The 16,490-nt window shown below is 37.4% G+C and overlaps 1 protein-coding gene across 3 annotated transcripts; it reads right to left on the bottom strand.

Moving 5' to 3' along the window:
- Positions 1 to 2,305: 2,305 nt before the first annotated feature.
- LOC127769597 (short-chain dehydrogenase TIC 32, chloroplastic-like) lies at positions 2,306 to 16,490 on the bottom strand. Of its 3 annotated transcripts, none has more exons than XM_052295192.1 (9): positions 16,232 to 16,490; positions 15,711 to 15,815; positions 14,198 to 14,429; positions 13,588 to 13,667; positions 13,140 to 13,293; positions 12,932 to 13,001; positions 12,496 to 12,580; positions 11,414 to 11,460; positions 2,306 to 2,810 (listed from the first exon to the last, which is right to left on the bottom strand). In XM_052295192.1, the coding sequence occupies exons 1-9, from the start codon at positions 16,395 to 16,397 to the stop codon at positions 2,652 to 2,654; spliced, it is 1,098 nt and encodes a 365-aa protein (XP_052151152.1). In that variant the 5' UTR covers positions 16,398 to 16,490; the 3' UTR covers positions 2,306 to 2,651. The 3 variants fall into 3 exon arrangements, with proteins under 3 accessions (XP_052151152.1, XP_052151151.1, XP_052151153.1); XM_052295191.1 differs by having other exon boundaries at positions 2,308 to 2,810; positions 12,932 to 13,010; positions 16,232 to 16,485; XM_052295193.1 differs by lacking the exon at positions 15,711 to 15,815 and having other exon boundaries at positions 2,309 to 2,810; positions 12,932 to 13,010; positions 16,232 to 16,480.

The following is a 16,490-nucleotide window of genomic DNA, read 5'->3' as shown; positions in this document are numbered from 1 at the left end:
CCTTCTTTTTAACATTAATATCACTTTTTAAAAATATTAAATTTTAGGATGGATGTTCTATTTGAAATGATGTTAATATAATTTAATATAAGACACGGCTGATTTTTTTTCTCATTTGGGTGACCAACAAAATTTATTCAATAAAAAGTGTTTTAAGTATGTCTATTATGTTGGTCTTATCCAAATACTTTTAGAAAAAGTTGAATAGTCAAACAAATTAAAAAACGTGAACTATGGCATATATTAAACAGGAGGTAACATTAAATTGCCAAAGTTTAATCTTCTCTAGAATTGTAAAACTAACGGTCATACAGTCATACTATCACATAGGGACCAATAAACAGAGTGACCAACCAAAGCTATGTTGTGATAGGGTTGTATGACCTGTCCAATTATATATACTCCCACAAGAGCCACAATGACGCGGTGTCAACTTTTGATTTGTTTGTAATAAATCATTTTCCGTTTAAAAGAGGAAGCTATTTTCTGTTTTGCTTATTTGCTTCCGTTTAAAATAGTTTCTTTGTAATAAACTTATTTGGAAGCATTTTTTTCCTATATAAACGGACAGACACCAGCATGGTGGAGCTTTGCCTCACACCAGCTATGTCATATCTAGAGTTGAAACTGGTACAGATAGTTTCCGTCCGTCCGGACCATTTTTCGGATTCGGATAGGTTCGGTTGGAACTATCTGGAAATTCTCGGATTCAAAACAAACAAACACTACAAGTTTCGAAGATGTGAAATATCTCCAATTTATACAACAAAAACTTGATAAGTGATATGGTAAATAAGTTATACATGTAGTTAAAGGTCCTGGGATTAGAAAATGAATAATCATATTTACATGTGAGTCTCTTAGGGGAACAGCCATGAAAATCGATTTTCACATACGGTTGTGGGACCGCCTACAAAGTTGACAATATAAATGTTGCGATGTTGATCCAAATAAACAAGCGATATCTCTTCCTTGATTAAGGAAACTCAATTTGAGGGGATTTTTATATACTGACAAACATTCATTATCGTATTCGTTCTGTTTCGTCGTCGCTCCGTATCAGTATTTGATAATATTCTATTTCATTTCCGTATCTAGGATTTTGATTCCGATTCCGAAAAAAATATGAAAATGAATATGATAAAGCTCTTCGTCCGTTTCCAATCCGTTTTCATCCCTAGCCATATCCCTACTCCCTAGGCCTCGACACTAATCTAGCAATTTTTCACCACATAACCGTAGTATTGGCCCAAGAGACCAAGAAGCCATGGGCTGGCCCAGGCCTCAAGGAAAATTCAAGTGTACCCTATAGGCCTAGAGGCCTAGATACAAATTGTGGGTAACGACAGTCATAATTTTGTTACAAGTGAACATAGTTAAATAGTTATGAGGCAAGCCCTGTCTTCATATATCTGCTTAGTTTGTTCTAGTTATTTATATATGCTGCTATTCGGAAAAGTCACTTTACGTTCTTTTCTGATTAAGATACAAATTTACCTCAATTTTTGTTAGCATAAATTTTAAACTGCTAAACGGTATGTTTCGTGCCAAAACTTTTCATGTAGAAGTTACTTTAGAAATTAAATAAATCAATTTTCAAGTTTGTAATAATTGAAACTCAGTTCATCATGTGCTAATTGCTTTCTTGTTTTGTGTGCCCTAACTTCATCTCCATTTTTATTACAAAAGAACACCACCGTAGGTCATTCTGATCCATGCTGAGTAAGAGATCTTACGTACATTTTCATTTTCGATTATTGATCGACTGCAATGCTGCATGAACAATATTAAACTCGTAATGTATGTTTTCTTTTTTTCGCGAACGCGCAAAAGGATTGCACGTCAATATATTAGTAATGTAAGTTTCATAGTTCTGCCTAAAAGTCCACATAAAGAATGGTGAAAAACGAAAACGGCTACATTGCAATGAAATTAGCTCGCCCATTGTCCATGTGTTTACGCGCGATGCGATATATATGGTTTACTTTCTCCGTTTCATAATATAAGTTATTATAGCATTTCTCACATTTATATTGTGTCTAGATTCATTAACATCAATATGAATGTGGAAAGTGTTATTAGTGAAACGGAGGGAGTACATGTCAGTAGGACCTACAGAACAAGACACGTTGTTTGTTCATATTTGATCTCGAATTCTAACCAACTCTTTAATTCTCTGCGTATCCATGCATGGAATTTAGTTCCTAGCTAGCTATAAGGTGATCTTAATAGTGAGCTCGAGCTGGATTTCTCCGATAGTTTGTGCTTTTGGTCGTTTTGTGCGGCCATGAGACGACACAGCTTTTATAGTTCTTTAGATCGTGCCAGAACATAAATTGAACTTGATCAATTACATCAAAGTGATGATACAACAATTTAAAAACACTACCAGCCTCTACATATAACTAAGATACGCAAAATTAAAATTGCACTCCCACACATTAGGTTTCCTCGAAACCAAAGATGGTCAGGAACTTATTTTCCCATATTGTTCTCTTCCAGCAATTATTTCAGCATTACATTTATCATTTCTGTACAGCCAGTGCTCCATTCGCAATTTATCTTTGGAGATACTTTACTTTAAATTTCTAACTAGTTTCGTTTTGTTTCCCATAGTGGACTTTACATAGCTATTGCGACAATAATTTTTATCAGCGGATTAGGCTGAGACTGAAATCCCACAATCTTTTGGCGAGGTCCATGTCGAGCGCATGAGATTTCAGTTCAGTGATATTGCAGTCAGAAAAGTATTCGCCAGTGACTCCAGCAACCTGAGGATGCAATGCCACGTAGCACACTGTGGCTGCACCCTGCAAAAACAAACAAGGATAAGCATTGAATATATGAGTATGGGTGGTTTTGAACAATTAACAGAAAAAGGTTACGAATTAGTGAATTTTTCAAGGAGATTTTGTCCTGTAAATTTTTCAAGGTTATGAATTAGTAATTTTAATATAACACCAACTCTAAAAAAAAAAGTGGTCTCTGAGTCTCCTCAATTCTCTAAGTCATGTCTACTCTCACTTCTCCCTCATCCCCACTCCTATCCTCCGAGTGGCAGCGACAAGAGGCGAAGGCACAGCGGGTTTCTAGCGGCGGCGATGGTTGCCTCGGGCTGCGGAGGTGAATAGGTGATGACAATGGCTGCTTCGGGTGGTGGAGTTCTGTCGAGCTTCAGGTGATGGTGACGATGGAATCAATGGCGGTGGCCATATACAGAAGCGGTGGATCAGGTGCTAGGGAGCTCGGTGTAAAATCAAAGGTGTTTTTGATTATTATTCTGTGATGAACAATTGGCATCGGAGATTATTAGTTTTGTTATTTGGAATTTATTTGCGAAGTGGTTTTGAAGATTATTGGATTTCACAGGTGATCTACAGGTGCTGCTGTCTGTTGGGACTGGTCAGACCGGCGTGTATCGCACGGTCAGACCGGCACAGCCTGCGGTCTGACCGGCCGACTCTATGTCGGTTTCAATTTCGGATTGTTTGTTTGGATATCCGTGATTGTTTCATGATTATGGCTTCTAGATGGATACTATGCGTATGTAATACTATCGTTTGCTACTAATGAGTCAAGTTGGGGATAGATTGGTCTCGGAATATGGTTTCTTTGTTTGTTCTATGTGTAGGTGACTCGAGATGCCGGGAGAGTATTTGCGGTGATGGACCGGTAGTCGGCTTGGGGATAAGACGACGTCCGTGGTGGTCAGAGATCATGCGGGATACTAAGGCTAGAGTTCAATACACGTGGTTGGTGAAGATTCCATATGGCATACGATAGAGGTATTGTGTGCGTATGGGATGCGGAGTCGAATTTGGAAGGAGTCCAAATTTGGTATGATTGGTTATGTAAAATTTGTTTATTGTACTAGAGGGTTTTCTAGGGTGACTAGGACTTCTAGTTTGAGTTTGGTTAGTGGCTTTAGGCTGCCTACCTCAGGTATAAATAGAGGGGGAGCGTGAGGCTTCTCAGTATCGCTTTTTGAGAGCAATTGAGTTGATAGTTGAGTTAGGGTTTCGAGTTTAGTCGAAATTTTTGTAAGGAGTGTTGTTGGTGCACTTTGTAAACACGAAGAGAATCAATAAAGTCGTCATCCATTTTAAGAGTTCTTCAATTTGTGTTTCACCGGGTTTCGGCGGTCTAACGGCGACATACCGGCGGTCAGACCGGTGGGCGCAAGGCGGTTAGACCGGCGACGTCAACAGGCGCGGCAGGCGATCTCAGGGTGGTCGGACCGATCGATCTATATCGGTCAGACCGACGGCACAGGTGCGGTTAGACTGGCAGGACCGATCGATCTATTTCTTCTAAAAGTTTTGGTTTTTGGGTATACCAACCATTCACCCCTCTCTGGTTGGCTTAGTTATTGTGATTCGATCCTACAAGTGGTATCAGAGCCTTGTTTTCTTCTTTGAATTTTAATCGATCTAGAGTTTTTTGCCATGGCTGTTATGTTTTCAACTAAGCCTCATGTCTTCGATGGAACGGATTTTTCTCATTGGTGTAGTAGGATGCAATCTTACATTATGGCTGAAGATTATGATATTTGGAGAAAAGTTTCTCATCCTTATATGATTCCTGAACAAATTAATACTGCTGCTTTAAAAACTGAGTTTGAACAAAATTGTAAAGCTTGCAATATTCTTTTGAGTAGGATTTCTCGTTCGGATTATGATCGTGTTGCTCATCTTCAAACTGCCCATGAGATTTGGATTGCTTTGAGTAATTTTCATCAAGGAACAAATAACTTTAAAGAGCTTCGTCGAGATCTTTTCAAAAATGAGTACATTAAATTTGAGATGAAACCTGGAGAAGCTTTGGATGACTATCTTTCTAGGTTTAATAAAATTTTGAGTGATCTTATATCTGTTGATTCTTCTTATGATGTTAATTATACACAATCTGAGATTTCTCGCCACTTTTTGAATGGTCTTGACATGTCTATTTGGAGATGAAAGTTACATCTATTTAGGAGTCCGTTGACATGTCTACTTCGACTTTGGATTCGCTTTACACAAAATTGAAAACACATGAGATGAATATTCTTTCTCGTAAAGTTGATTCAAGGTCGAGTGCTTTGGTTTCTTCCTCAACTTCTTTGTATGTTGATTCTTCTTCATCGAAGTCTTCCGCATTTGCTTTGTTTAATGCCATGTCCGATGATCAACTCGAACAGTTCGAGGAGGAGGACTTGGTTTTGTTATCTAACAGACTTTCTCAAGCTGTGACTAATGTTAAGTACAGGAAAAGAGGTGGACCAAATCGTTGCTTTGAATGTGGTTCTACGGATCACTTTCGTTCGCAATGTCCTAAGCTTGGGAGAGCGAGGAGGGAAGATAATGGTGATGAGAAGACCAATGACAACAAGCCGAAGGGTACATTCAAGGGAGGAAGATCATGGAGACTCTCAAGAAGGCTTTTGATCAAGTCTACGCCGCGTTTGAGCCACTAAGCGATGCAGATGGTGAGAATGGAGATGAAGATAAGGGAAAGAACATCTCCGGTGTTTGCTTCATGGTGCGTGGTGAATCAGATTCAGAGTATGAAGACAATGAGGTAAGTGCTCTTGAGGAAGCTACTAATATTTTGAGTGCAAAAAATATGAAGTGTGAGAATATGTACAGAAAACAGGAGTTTATCATTGAATATCTTAATTCTGAAATTGCTAGATTAAAATCTCTTATTCCTAATGATGATGATTGCACAAACAGTGAGGTTTTAATGAATGAGATTTCAAAAATTAGAGATGTTAATGCTGCACATGATTTGAAAAATAGATCTTCTCTAGCTCTTGTTTTTGGTTTGCACACACGCACTTTGGATGAGTTATTTTTAACTAAAACGATGTTGCAAAAATATCAAATTGCTTTTCATGCTAGTTTGATGTTTAACATGATTTCTGCTAAAAAGTTAAAATAACTTCATGATGTTTTGGATTGCACAATTTGTACTTTGAATAAGTTGAAATTAAAAGATGCTTTAGGTCGTGTTGAGTACATGGAAGATGTTGTTGAAAAACAATAAAGTGCTTTCTTGCCCCAAGTGTCGTAAAAGCAAAGGTGTCATGGTCGATTGTGAAAATTGTGCTAATTTGGAAAAAGAGGCTTCTTCTTTGAAAAATTGTTTGCAAAGATTTTCTGATGGTACAAAGAACCTCAACATAATTTTAGATCAATCTAAGGTTAGCACATATAACCGTGGTTTAGGTTTTAATCCTTATGCTCATCATACTAGACATCCTCCTGTTGTGTTAGGTGCTGGTGCTAGAAGTGGAGAGATTTTGGTTAAACCTGATACTAATAAAACTGTGTTTAAATCTGCTGGTATCATGTCTACCTTAAGTGCATCATCTTCAAGATCCAATTTTGTGCATGCAAAATCTCATGTTGTTGCTTGTGTTGCTAAGCCATCTGATTCTACCAATATGTCCAATCATCGTGAAAAATATACTTGTTCTTTTTGTGGTAAAGATGGACATATTGTTGGTTTTTGTTTCAGATTACCACATAAACAGAAAAAGGAGAGAGATATTGCTTTTGCAAAATCAAAGTGGCAAAAATCTGGTTTTCCCTCGAGGAAACCGGTCAGACCGTAGTGGGTCCCGCAGTCAGACCGGCTACTGAGGGGCGGTCGGACCGGACACCGGTCAGATCGGCGGTGCAGCAGCGGTCAGACCGGCCCTCGATCAGACCGGCTGTACCCCCTCGGTCAGACCGGCCTCGGAGAAATTTTTCGGAAAATTCTCAAACTGTTTTTGCACGTGGATATATGCCTATTGGATCTTCTGGTCGTGTGTCTCAGTACTGGATTCCTAAATTTTTATTATCATCCAACCCAGTACTGAGGCTTCGACTTCTGCTTATGTGTAGGCTTTGGTGGCAAGGAAGGAGAACGTGTGGATCGTGGATTCCGGTTGTTCGCGGCACATGAACCGATGATAAAAATTGGTTCTCCTCCCTCAAAAAGGCATCAAGACTGAATCGATTATCTTTGATGATGCTTCTACTAGTGTCGTTCTCGCTACAGGTTTGGTTAAGGTAAATGAGAAATTTGAATTGAAGAATGTAGCTTTGGTTGAGGACTTAAAGTACAATTTGCTTTCAGATTCACAAATTGTTGATGAAGATTTTGAGGTTCACTTTAAGAAAACTGGAAGTAAAGTTTTTGATTCTTGTGGTGATTCTGTGTTGAATATTTCTCGATGTGGAAGAGTGTTTAAAGCTGATTTTGATAATCCTGCTTCACCTGTGATAACATGTTTGGTTGCTAAGTTTGATAAAGATGTGATGTTTTGGCATCGTAGACTTGGACTTGTTGGTTTTGATCATCTCACTAGGTTAAGTGGTTTGGATCTTGTTCATGGTTTGCCTAAACTTAAGAAAGATCTTGATTTGGTTTGTACACCATGTCGTCATGCTAAGATAGTTGCTTCTTCACATGCTCCTATTGTTTCTATGATGACGGATACACCAGGACAGCTATTACACATGGACATTGTTGGTCCAGCTAGAGTGCAATCTGTTGGAGGAAAGTGGTATGTGTTGGTTATTGTTGACGATTTTTCTCGATATTCTTGGGTTTTCTTGATGGCAACTAAGGACGAAGCTTTTCAACACTTTCGTGGTTTATTTCTTCGATTGGATCTTGAATTTCCTGGTTCTTTGAAAAGAATTTGATGTGATAATGGTGGTGAATTTAAAAATGCTTCATTTGAACAATTTTGCAACGAAAGAGGTCTTGAACATGAATTTTCTTCTCCTCGTGTTCCTCAACAAAATGGTGTTGTTGAAAGGAAAAATCGTGTTTTGGTTGAGATGGCTAGAACGATGTTGGATGAGTATAAAACTCCTTGAAAATTTTGGGCTGAGGCGATTAACACTGCATGCTATATTTCAAATCGAGTTTTCTTGAGATCAAAACTTGGAAAAACTTCTTATGAACTTCGATTTGGACGTCAACCCAAAGTTTCACATTTGCGTGTTTTTAGTCGCAAGTGCTTTGTCTTGAAATCTGGAAATTTGGATCAGTTTGAGGCACGTTCTACCGATGGATTGTTTCCTGGTTACCCCGCACATTCTCGTGGCTATCGTGTACTTATTTTGGAGACTAACAAAATCGTTGAGACTTGCGAAGTTTCTTTTGATGAGGCTAGTCCAGGTACTAGACCCGATATTGCAGGTACATAGTCACAGGTTCAGGGGGAGGATGGTCGTACTTTTTAAGACGAGAGCGACGACGACAATGACGAGGTCAGCTCGGGTGGTCAGACCGGGCGACAGGCCGGTCAGACCGCCGGCACGCCGCCGGTCAGACCAATACAGGAGGTGCGGTCAGACCAGCCAGGCATGTCGGGTTCGGGTACTGTTGATGCTGATCGAGATGGTCCTCCGGAGATTACAACTTCAACCAAAACTGATATAGGACGTGAATCAACTTCAGAAGTTGCTGCTCCTTTGCACATTCAATGACGACATCCACCGGAACAAATCATTGGTAATCTAGGTGAGCGGACTACAAGGTCTAAGGTAATGACTCATAATGTTTGTGCAAATCCTGCATTTGTTGCTTCTTTTGAACCCAAAGATGTGTCACATGCATTAATCGATGAATCGTGGATTAACGCCATGCATGAAGAACTTGAAAATTTTGAGAGAAACAAAGTTTGGACTTTAGTTGAACCACCTTCTGGACATAATATTATTGGAACCAAGTGGGTTTTCAAAAATAAACAAAATGCGAATGGTTTAATTGTGAGAAATAAAGCTAGACTTGTTGCTCAAAGTTTTACCCAGGTGGAGGGTTTGGATTTTGATGAAACTTTTGCTCCTGTTGCTAGAATTGAGGCAATTAGACTTCTGTTCGCTTTTGCTGCTTTAAAAGGTTTTAAATTGTATCAAATGGATGTGAAAAGTGCTTTTTTAAATGGTTTTATACATGAGGAAGTTTATGTCAAACAACCACCAGGTTTTGAAAATCCTGATTTTCCCAACCATGTTTTTAAATTGTCTAAAGTTTTGTATGGTTTGAAACAAGCACCTAGAGCATGGTTTGATAGGCTTAAGAACTTTTTGCTTTCGAAAGGTTTTACAATGGGAAAGGTTGACAAAACGCTTTTTATTCTTAAGTATGGTGATAATCAACTGTTTGTTCAGATTTATGTGGATGATATCATCTTTGGTTGTTCAACTCATGCTTTGGTTGTGGAGTTTGCTGAGACTATGCGCAGGGAATTTGAGATGAGTATGATGGGTGAGTTATCGTACTTTTTGGGATTGCAAATTAAGCAAACACTCAAGGTACATTTGTGCATCAAACGAAGTACACAAAGGATCTTTTGAGACGGTTCAAGATGGAGAACTGCAAGCGAATTTCAACACCAATTGGTTCTACAGCCGTGTTAGATCCTGATGAAGATGGTGAAGCTGTTGATCAAAAGGAGTACAGAAGTATGATTGGATCTTTATTGTATCTAACTGCTTCTAGGCCAGACATATAATTTGTTGTGTGCTTGTGTGCGCGCTTTCAAGCTTCTCCTCGTGCTTCACATCGTCAAGCAGTCAAGCGAATAATGAGGTATTTGAATCAGTTTTGGAAATTGGTATTCTACTTCATCTTCTATATGCTTAAGTGTATATTCCGATGCTGATTTTGGTGGTTGTAGAATTGATAGGAAAAGCACTAGTGGAACATGTCATTTTCTTGGTATATCATTGATTGCATGGTCTTCTAGAAAACAATCTAGTGTTGCTCAATCAACTGCTAAATCTAAATATGTTGCTGCTGCTAGTTGTTGTTCACAGATTCTTTGGCTTTTATGTACGTTGAAAGATTATGGTCTTACTTTTGAGAAAGTACCTCTCTTTTGTGGTAATACTAGTGCTATTAACATTGCTAAGAATCCTGTTCAACACTCACGCACAAAGCACATTGATATTCGTTTTCACTTTTTGAGGGATCATGTTGAGAAGGGAGATGTGGAATTGCAGTTTTTGGACACAAAGTTGCAACTTGCTGATATTTTCACTAAACCTTTGGGTTCTAATCGTTTTGCTTTTCTTCGTGGTGAATTGGGAATAATTCATCCTTTTGGCATGATTTGAGGGGAAGTTTGTACCTCATGGTTTTATCAAGCAAAAATATGACAATGAGAAAAATTGAGAAAAGAGAGCTTTGTTCTATACATATGGTATTTTCTTGTGCATGGTAGCAATACTTTGAAGGTTTATTTGTCAAACTGGCAGGACAACTTCGGTCAGACCAATCTCCGTCGAATTTGAGGGTAACTTTTATTTCCGCTAAAAGTTTTGGTTTTTGGGTATACCAACCATTCACCCCCCCTCTGGTTGGCTTAGTTATTGTGATTCGATCCTACACTCGATGATGGTGGGTGCGGTGGTAGGTGATGAGGACAACACTAGCTTGTATATGATCATGGCTACCTTAAGTATTTATCAAGCAAATGTGCATGCTTTCTATGTTAGATTTACGTGTCATATATTTGAATAAACATTATTGCACTATAAGTCTTGTATGTTCACGTTTGCAGACGAACTTGCTTGGGTGAAGGAAAGGGGAGCGGACATACGGAGTGCTTGAGTGATCAATGAAGTTAATTGGGGACTAACCAATATCCTTCCCAAAGTTTACTCCCATGTTACCACGTCACTTTTAGTTCATAGAATGGAAGATATGAAATTCTACGTTTTTTAAATTCAGATTCTGGCCTTCTGACAGCATCAACTTCAAACGGGTCCAAGCCAAGGGGATGTGCACCCTAGAGATTCCGTTTGAAGTTAATGTTGTCAGGAGGCTCGACTTAGGTTAGAGACGTCCTAAGGCGCACACACCCCCTATGATGTCTCTAATCATATGGAGATTCCTTCTAGAAGTTGTGGGCTAAGCCCAAGGGGGTGTGCGCCCTAAGACTAACCCTAGGACGCCTCTAATCATGTTTTTTCATTAATTGCCATAGTTTAAAGTTGGATTTTGCTTAGATTATTTCTGCCATTGAAGTTTCACCGCTAATTCGGTTTGTGGAACCCCAACTTTGAGAACTTAATCATTCATCTACATATTGAGTTATAATATACCTTGTTCTTGCTTATGTTCTTCGATTCGTATACAGGGATTAGCCTTCTCGGCGAGGTCAATCGGGTTTTCAATAGGATTGATAACCAGAGGAAACGTGGTGGTACGATTGCAGGGTTCGGATCATGTTAATTGGTTTGTCATTTGTAAAAATCATTTATGTAGTGCAATAAAAATGTTGGCAAAAAAACATATGTGTTACCTATCAAGTAAACACGTGGACTTAGATTGCATATAAAAAATACATATAATGCATATACAATAAAACAGAATTATGTTACTTTTATCTTGTGAAAGGAACAAAGAATGTTCTGAAACTTACTTGTTCAACACCTTTAACAAAATATTTACCAATTGCACGGATAGCACCTGAAATAATAAAAAAGAAGAAGAGGAAGATTATAGCTTTCTATCTGCAGTAGAAAAAAAATACACACTCTCTCAGACTATTTTATTGGAGCAGTTAACCCTGAACTAGTAGAAACAGTGCACCATACGGTATTTCTCTCTTTTCTCTCTCTCTCTATGTAAATCTTATTTTGCGCCGAAATTTGGTAGTGTTGATAGATGAGTTATAACCTACCTCTCCATTTTTTCTGAAATTTTTAATCACTGCTATTTACAAAGATTGGAAGCAGTAAGTTGATTTAAACATCAAGGTCTTAAATTTTAGCAAATAGTCATATTTTTTAAAAAACATTGTTAATGGTGTCATGTATGGCTTGAAGACTTTAACTTAAAATAAGACTTGCGAAAAGAGAAACAAAGAAGGGAGATGCTATTGAGGATTAAAGTGAACGAAATTAGCTAAAAATAGTTTAGGGGTTAAGTAATCCAATGGAAGAGTTTGGGAGTAGTAAAATTCCAGCCATTAAAACATATAGTACTGTACCCACTTGTTCTGTAGTTCAAAAAAATAAAGCAGGAATGTGGGGATAGACAACCAAAGTGGTTTTCCTTTATGAAACACTCCTTTATTAAATTACTATTATCTCTGTACATGGAATAATTATGCTCGTACTCCTATATGCACAAGAAAATTCTGGAGAAAATTATTGTGCAACTAGAAGAGTAAAAAAAATCGATTACAATAAGCTAGAAGGAATATAAATCCGTGAAATTAGGCCAATGGAGTTTGCAACCAATCTCTAAATTTATATGTTGTTACTAGGTACTAGAAGGAATGCGTGTCTCATAAATGCAAGAATGAGATGAATTTGAGCTTAGAGAAACCAGTATATAGAAGGAAAATGTCAACAAGCTAAGACCTACATTAGTTGCTAGTCAGACCAGATACATCAAAGTAAACATTGTACGAGGTGAGATTCGACCAATCATCCATGAGTATTGAATTTGCTTTATTTTTCCAAATAAAAAAGTTGCACTTGTGAGATATATTCGTACCATATAGGGGACACCAGTGGTGCAAAATGTTGGTGGCAACAGCTCCAGGATGAAGAGAGTTCACTATTACTTTTGCATCTTGTTCCTTTCAGCAGAGAAACATTTATCATCAAGGAATTCTGTGAAGCTTTTAGAGATAGTAATGCGATCATATCATGTACATAGAACAGCTCCATAATACAAACAACAGGGCAATTGACTTCCATCCTCTGTCGGTGTTTTACCACTAGGAGGTTTATTTTTATGATAACTTCTTATTATTAATTTAGCTAAAGAGCTACATGATTTTGTTAACAACAGAATAGTTTAACATAGTACTACCATATATTTTTTTTATAAGATTACAGAACAGGCTAACGATGTGTGGAACAAAAAGATTAACTAGAGTTAGTGTGAATCACCCAAAGTAAAGGGAAAGAAGGAGAAAAGTGAGAACCTTCAAGTGGCTAGATAATAAATTAGAATGCAATATGTTGGCAAGCTTGGACTGGCCGTAAGCAAGGAATCTGTTATACCTAACAAGAGAGAATAAAAATATGTAGTTGAATGTCATGTCCTTGTACAAATCTGTTTTCTCATCTTTGATCTAGAAGGTAAATAACATGTAAAAAAGGGGCAAAATGCGTTGCGTCACAAAGTAATACCCAGATTCATCATTGGTCTTATCAAAACGAATCCCCCCTCGATAAGAGAAACTGTAGCTCACGGAAGCAACCATCACAACCCTTCCTTCTTTGCCACTTTCTATAGCTGTAACTTTCATCTTCTCGATTAAAAGATCAGTCAGTAGAAAATGCCCTGCATGGCATCATTAACTCAAGAATGCAATCATACAACAAAAGCAGATGTTTTCTACATAAGGAACCAAAAATGGGTGTAAGATGAGTAGTCCAGCCAAATAGGCAAATATGATGAGGTACAAGTGTAATTGTGTAAAGTATGTACTGTTTTGGTAAACATGCAAGTCCATGGATTGAAATAAACTGAAACTCTAATATTCTACAGTATAAATTTAGTTTCATGTTTTAGCAAAACCTGCTTGCAATCAAAAGTTTCAGTTTGGAGTCTAAGGACTGTAAAAGTGGATCATACCGACGTGATTCGTTGCAAAATGCAGCTCAATGCCATCCTCTGAAAGCTTGAAGGGCACAAAACAAACCCCTGCATTATTTCTTTAAACAGAGCAGAATAAAATTGTTTCGTCAAGGATAGGGCAATATGTAAAAAGATAAAGATAAAACATATTCAATAGAGATGGAATAGAGTTTTTTAGTGGAGGTTTCAAAGTCACTTTTACCTTCCAGTTATACTGTCATAATGCGCAACCTAGCTAAACATCAATATTGACAATTAATCTTGCTTACAGAGTATTTTAATATTATTCAATATCTCAAACTCTCAATAGCCAGATCGATTGCTCAATCCAGTTTGTTCGGCACCAAAATCCCTACATTGCAGATTATGTTGTTGCAATTATAGTTCTGTAAAATGCGCAATGTTTCTTTCTACCAAAACATGCCAATGTAGCCAATTTCGTTTCATAATATAAGACTTTCTAGCATTATCCACATTCATATAATTGTTAATGAATCTAGACACACATATATGTTTAAATTCATTAACATCTATATGAATGTAGGTAATGCTAGAATGACTTACATTATGAAACGGAGGAAGTACATCCAAACATAGATTTGCTTACATCAGAATGTTCAAAGGAAGGTTCAAAGCTTTGAAATTCTCTGCAAATCTCCTCACGGATGACATCGAGCTAAGGTCAAGATTAAGAATCTCAATCTTTGCAGACGGAACTTGTTTCAATATCTCATCCCTCACGCGTGCACCGGCAGATAAATTCCTAACCCCCATAACAACATACACACCCCGCATCACCAGGATTCGGCATGTTTCAGCCCCAATCCCACTGGAGGCACCTGCAAGAAACATATCCATCAGCAATGATGCCAACTAATTCAGGTCTGCAATACAATTTGATTAGGATTTTTTTTATGGCGCATTAAATTATTGTGCATCATCCATCACCCATTGACCAAAGGGATTAGTGTTGCATTTACATCATGGATGGTAAAATATCATATATTTTTTTACTATTTAAATTCTACCAAAGGCAATTATTGTAGTCCAAATTTTCCTTAACTAATTTGACATTCAGGTTTCTAATACTATAAAAATACAAAAATCATGTTCCAAATTGAATAAAAATTTCCATAGCGGAAAAATTGAACACGCAAGGTTCGGTTTATAACAAAAGTTAAAATAAAATACTTTTAATTGTATATAGTTCCGGAATAGTTGTTTGATTTTTATCAAAATTCAGATGATTATGCAAAGCGATACTCTTAAATCTTCATAATCAATCTCTAGAAAAATTTCAGTGCCCAAATTATATTTTGAACAACAAAGCTTTGGTTTATAACGAAACTTTGATTTAAATATTTTTTTTGCTTTTTTTCAAATTAGGATGATTATGTAAAGACATATATAGCTTTAAATCTTCAAAATAGATACTTTTAGAAGTTCAAAACGAATTGTGAAAATCTTGAATGAGAATTTTCAAATCCGCATAATTCAAATTTGACACTAGAATATTAATGCTAAGATTGACTAGAAAAAAAAATCCATTTGAATGGCTATCAAAATTCTAGTATTTATAATCTGAATCATATTTTAATTTTGTCTCCTATTTGGAATCAACGATTTTTAAGTCATTCATTTATCTCTTTTGTAAAGTATAATATTTGTTTTGCACATTCATTCTGTGCATTAGAATTCCTTACAACCACTATTAAAATTCTCTGATGGTTAAATTTTGGAAAATATTCTATGGGTAATAACGTTTTCCTTTTGTTATGTATTTTATTAAATTAGGATGTTAAAATATATTTCTTAATAGATAAAGGAAATAAAAAGTAACGGCTAAGATTTCTTTATACTGTATCAGTCCCAAAATCAGCATGCATGAAGAGCAAATAAAACCAAGTGTCTCTGATTAATAGAAAATAAATATTGGTGAAACAGAAGATAATATATTTTCTAAAAAAACACGGTATAAACGAAGGCGCTTACAACACATACATTTACCCCTGAAAACTCACACACTATCTTTATGAGCATCTCTGAAAGACTTGGTCATCATATCTTGAGATTGACGAAGTCACCACGGGAATCCCGTTATCAATGGATACGTCACTTACCACTGAAGAACAGATAGCCGTAAATCCGAGCATGCATATCAAGTTTAGGATATGAACCCGAGTGGGCTAGTTCCACCACAAGTAACCTAATTAAGGTACAATCACCTTGCAATAGGTAACAAATATCGAATGAATGGAATTTCTTTAATTTATAGAGCAAGAGCAGGTAAGATAATAGAAGTAGCAATTATCACGAGCTAGAAATAAATTTATTTTGGAACGGAGGAAGTGGCTCGATTGATTAGTTAAGGACGACCTGGAGCAATACACAATATATTCACTAATAGATGAATTAGTTAGCATGCTCCAATAGATTGATTAGTTAAGGACCACTTTGCATGCTCTAATAGATGAATCACTTGGAGAAATACACTAATAGATTGATTAGTTAAGGACCACTTTGCAAGCTGATGAATTACTTAGATACCAAACCAAAAGAACAGAAATTCTACGAGCAAAGCCATGTTTCAGAGGAGTCAATCAACCAAGAATCAGGGGATGAGAGTACAGTTGAGGCTTACCGGTGATGAGGGCGACGAGGCCCGAGCCGTCGATGCCGGCGGTGACCTCCTCGGCGGTGGACGACGGCGAGAACCCGGAGGAGCTGCTCCGCCTCAGCAGGCCCCACATGGCGTGCGGTCTTTGAGTTTTTCGCCGGCGTTTAATAGTTTTGGTGCCGGAAGTCATGAAGAAGAGGCCTTTCAGCTACCAATCTCAACACACCGCTCCTGCTCATCTACGATTTTTATAAGCCACATATTTTAATTTCTAATTATATAC

This window comes from Oryza glaberrima, chromosome 4 (genome assembly GCF_000147395.1).
Source record: "Oryza glaberrima chromosome 4, OglaRS2, whole genome shotgun sequence".
NCBI lineage: Eukaryota > Viridiplantae > Streptophyta > Magnoliopsida > Poales > Poaceae > Oryza > Oryza glaberrima.
This window is presented reverse-complemented; position numbering and strand designations above follow the sequence as displayed.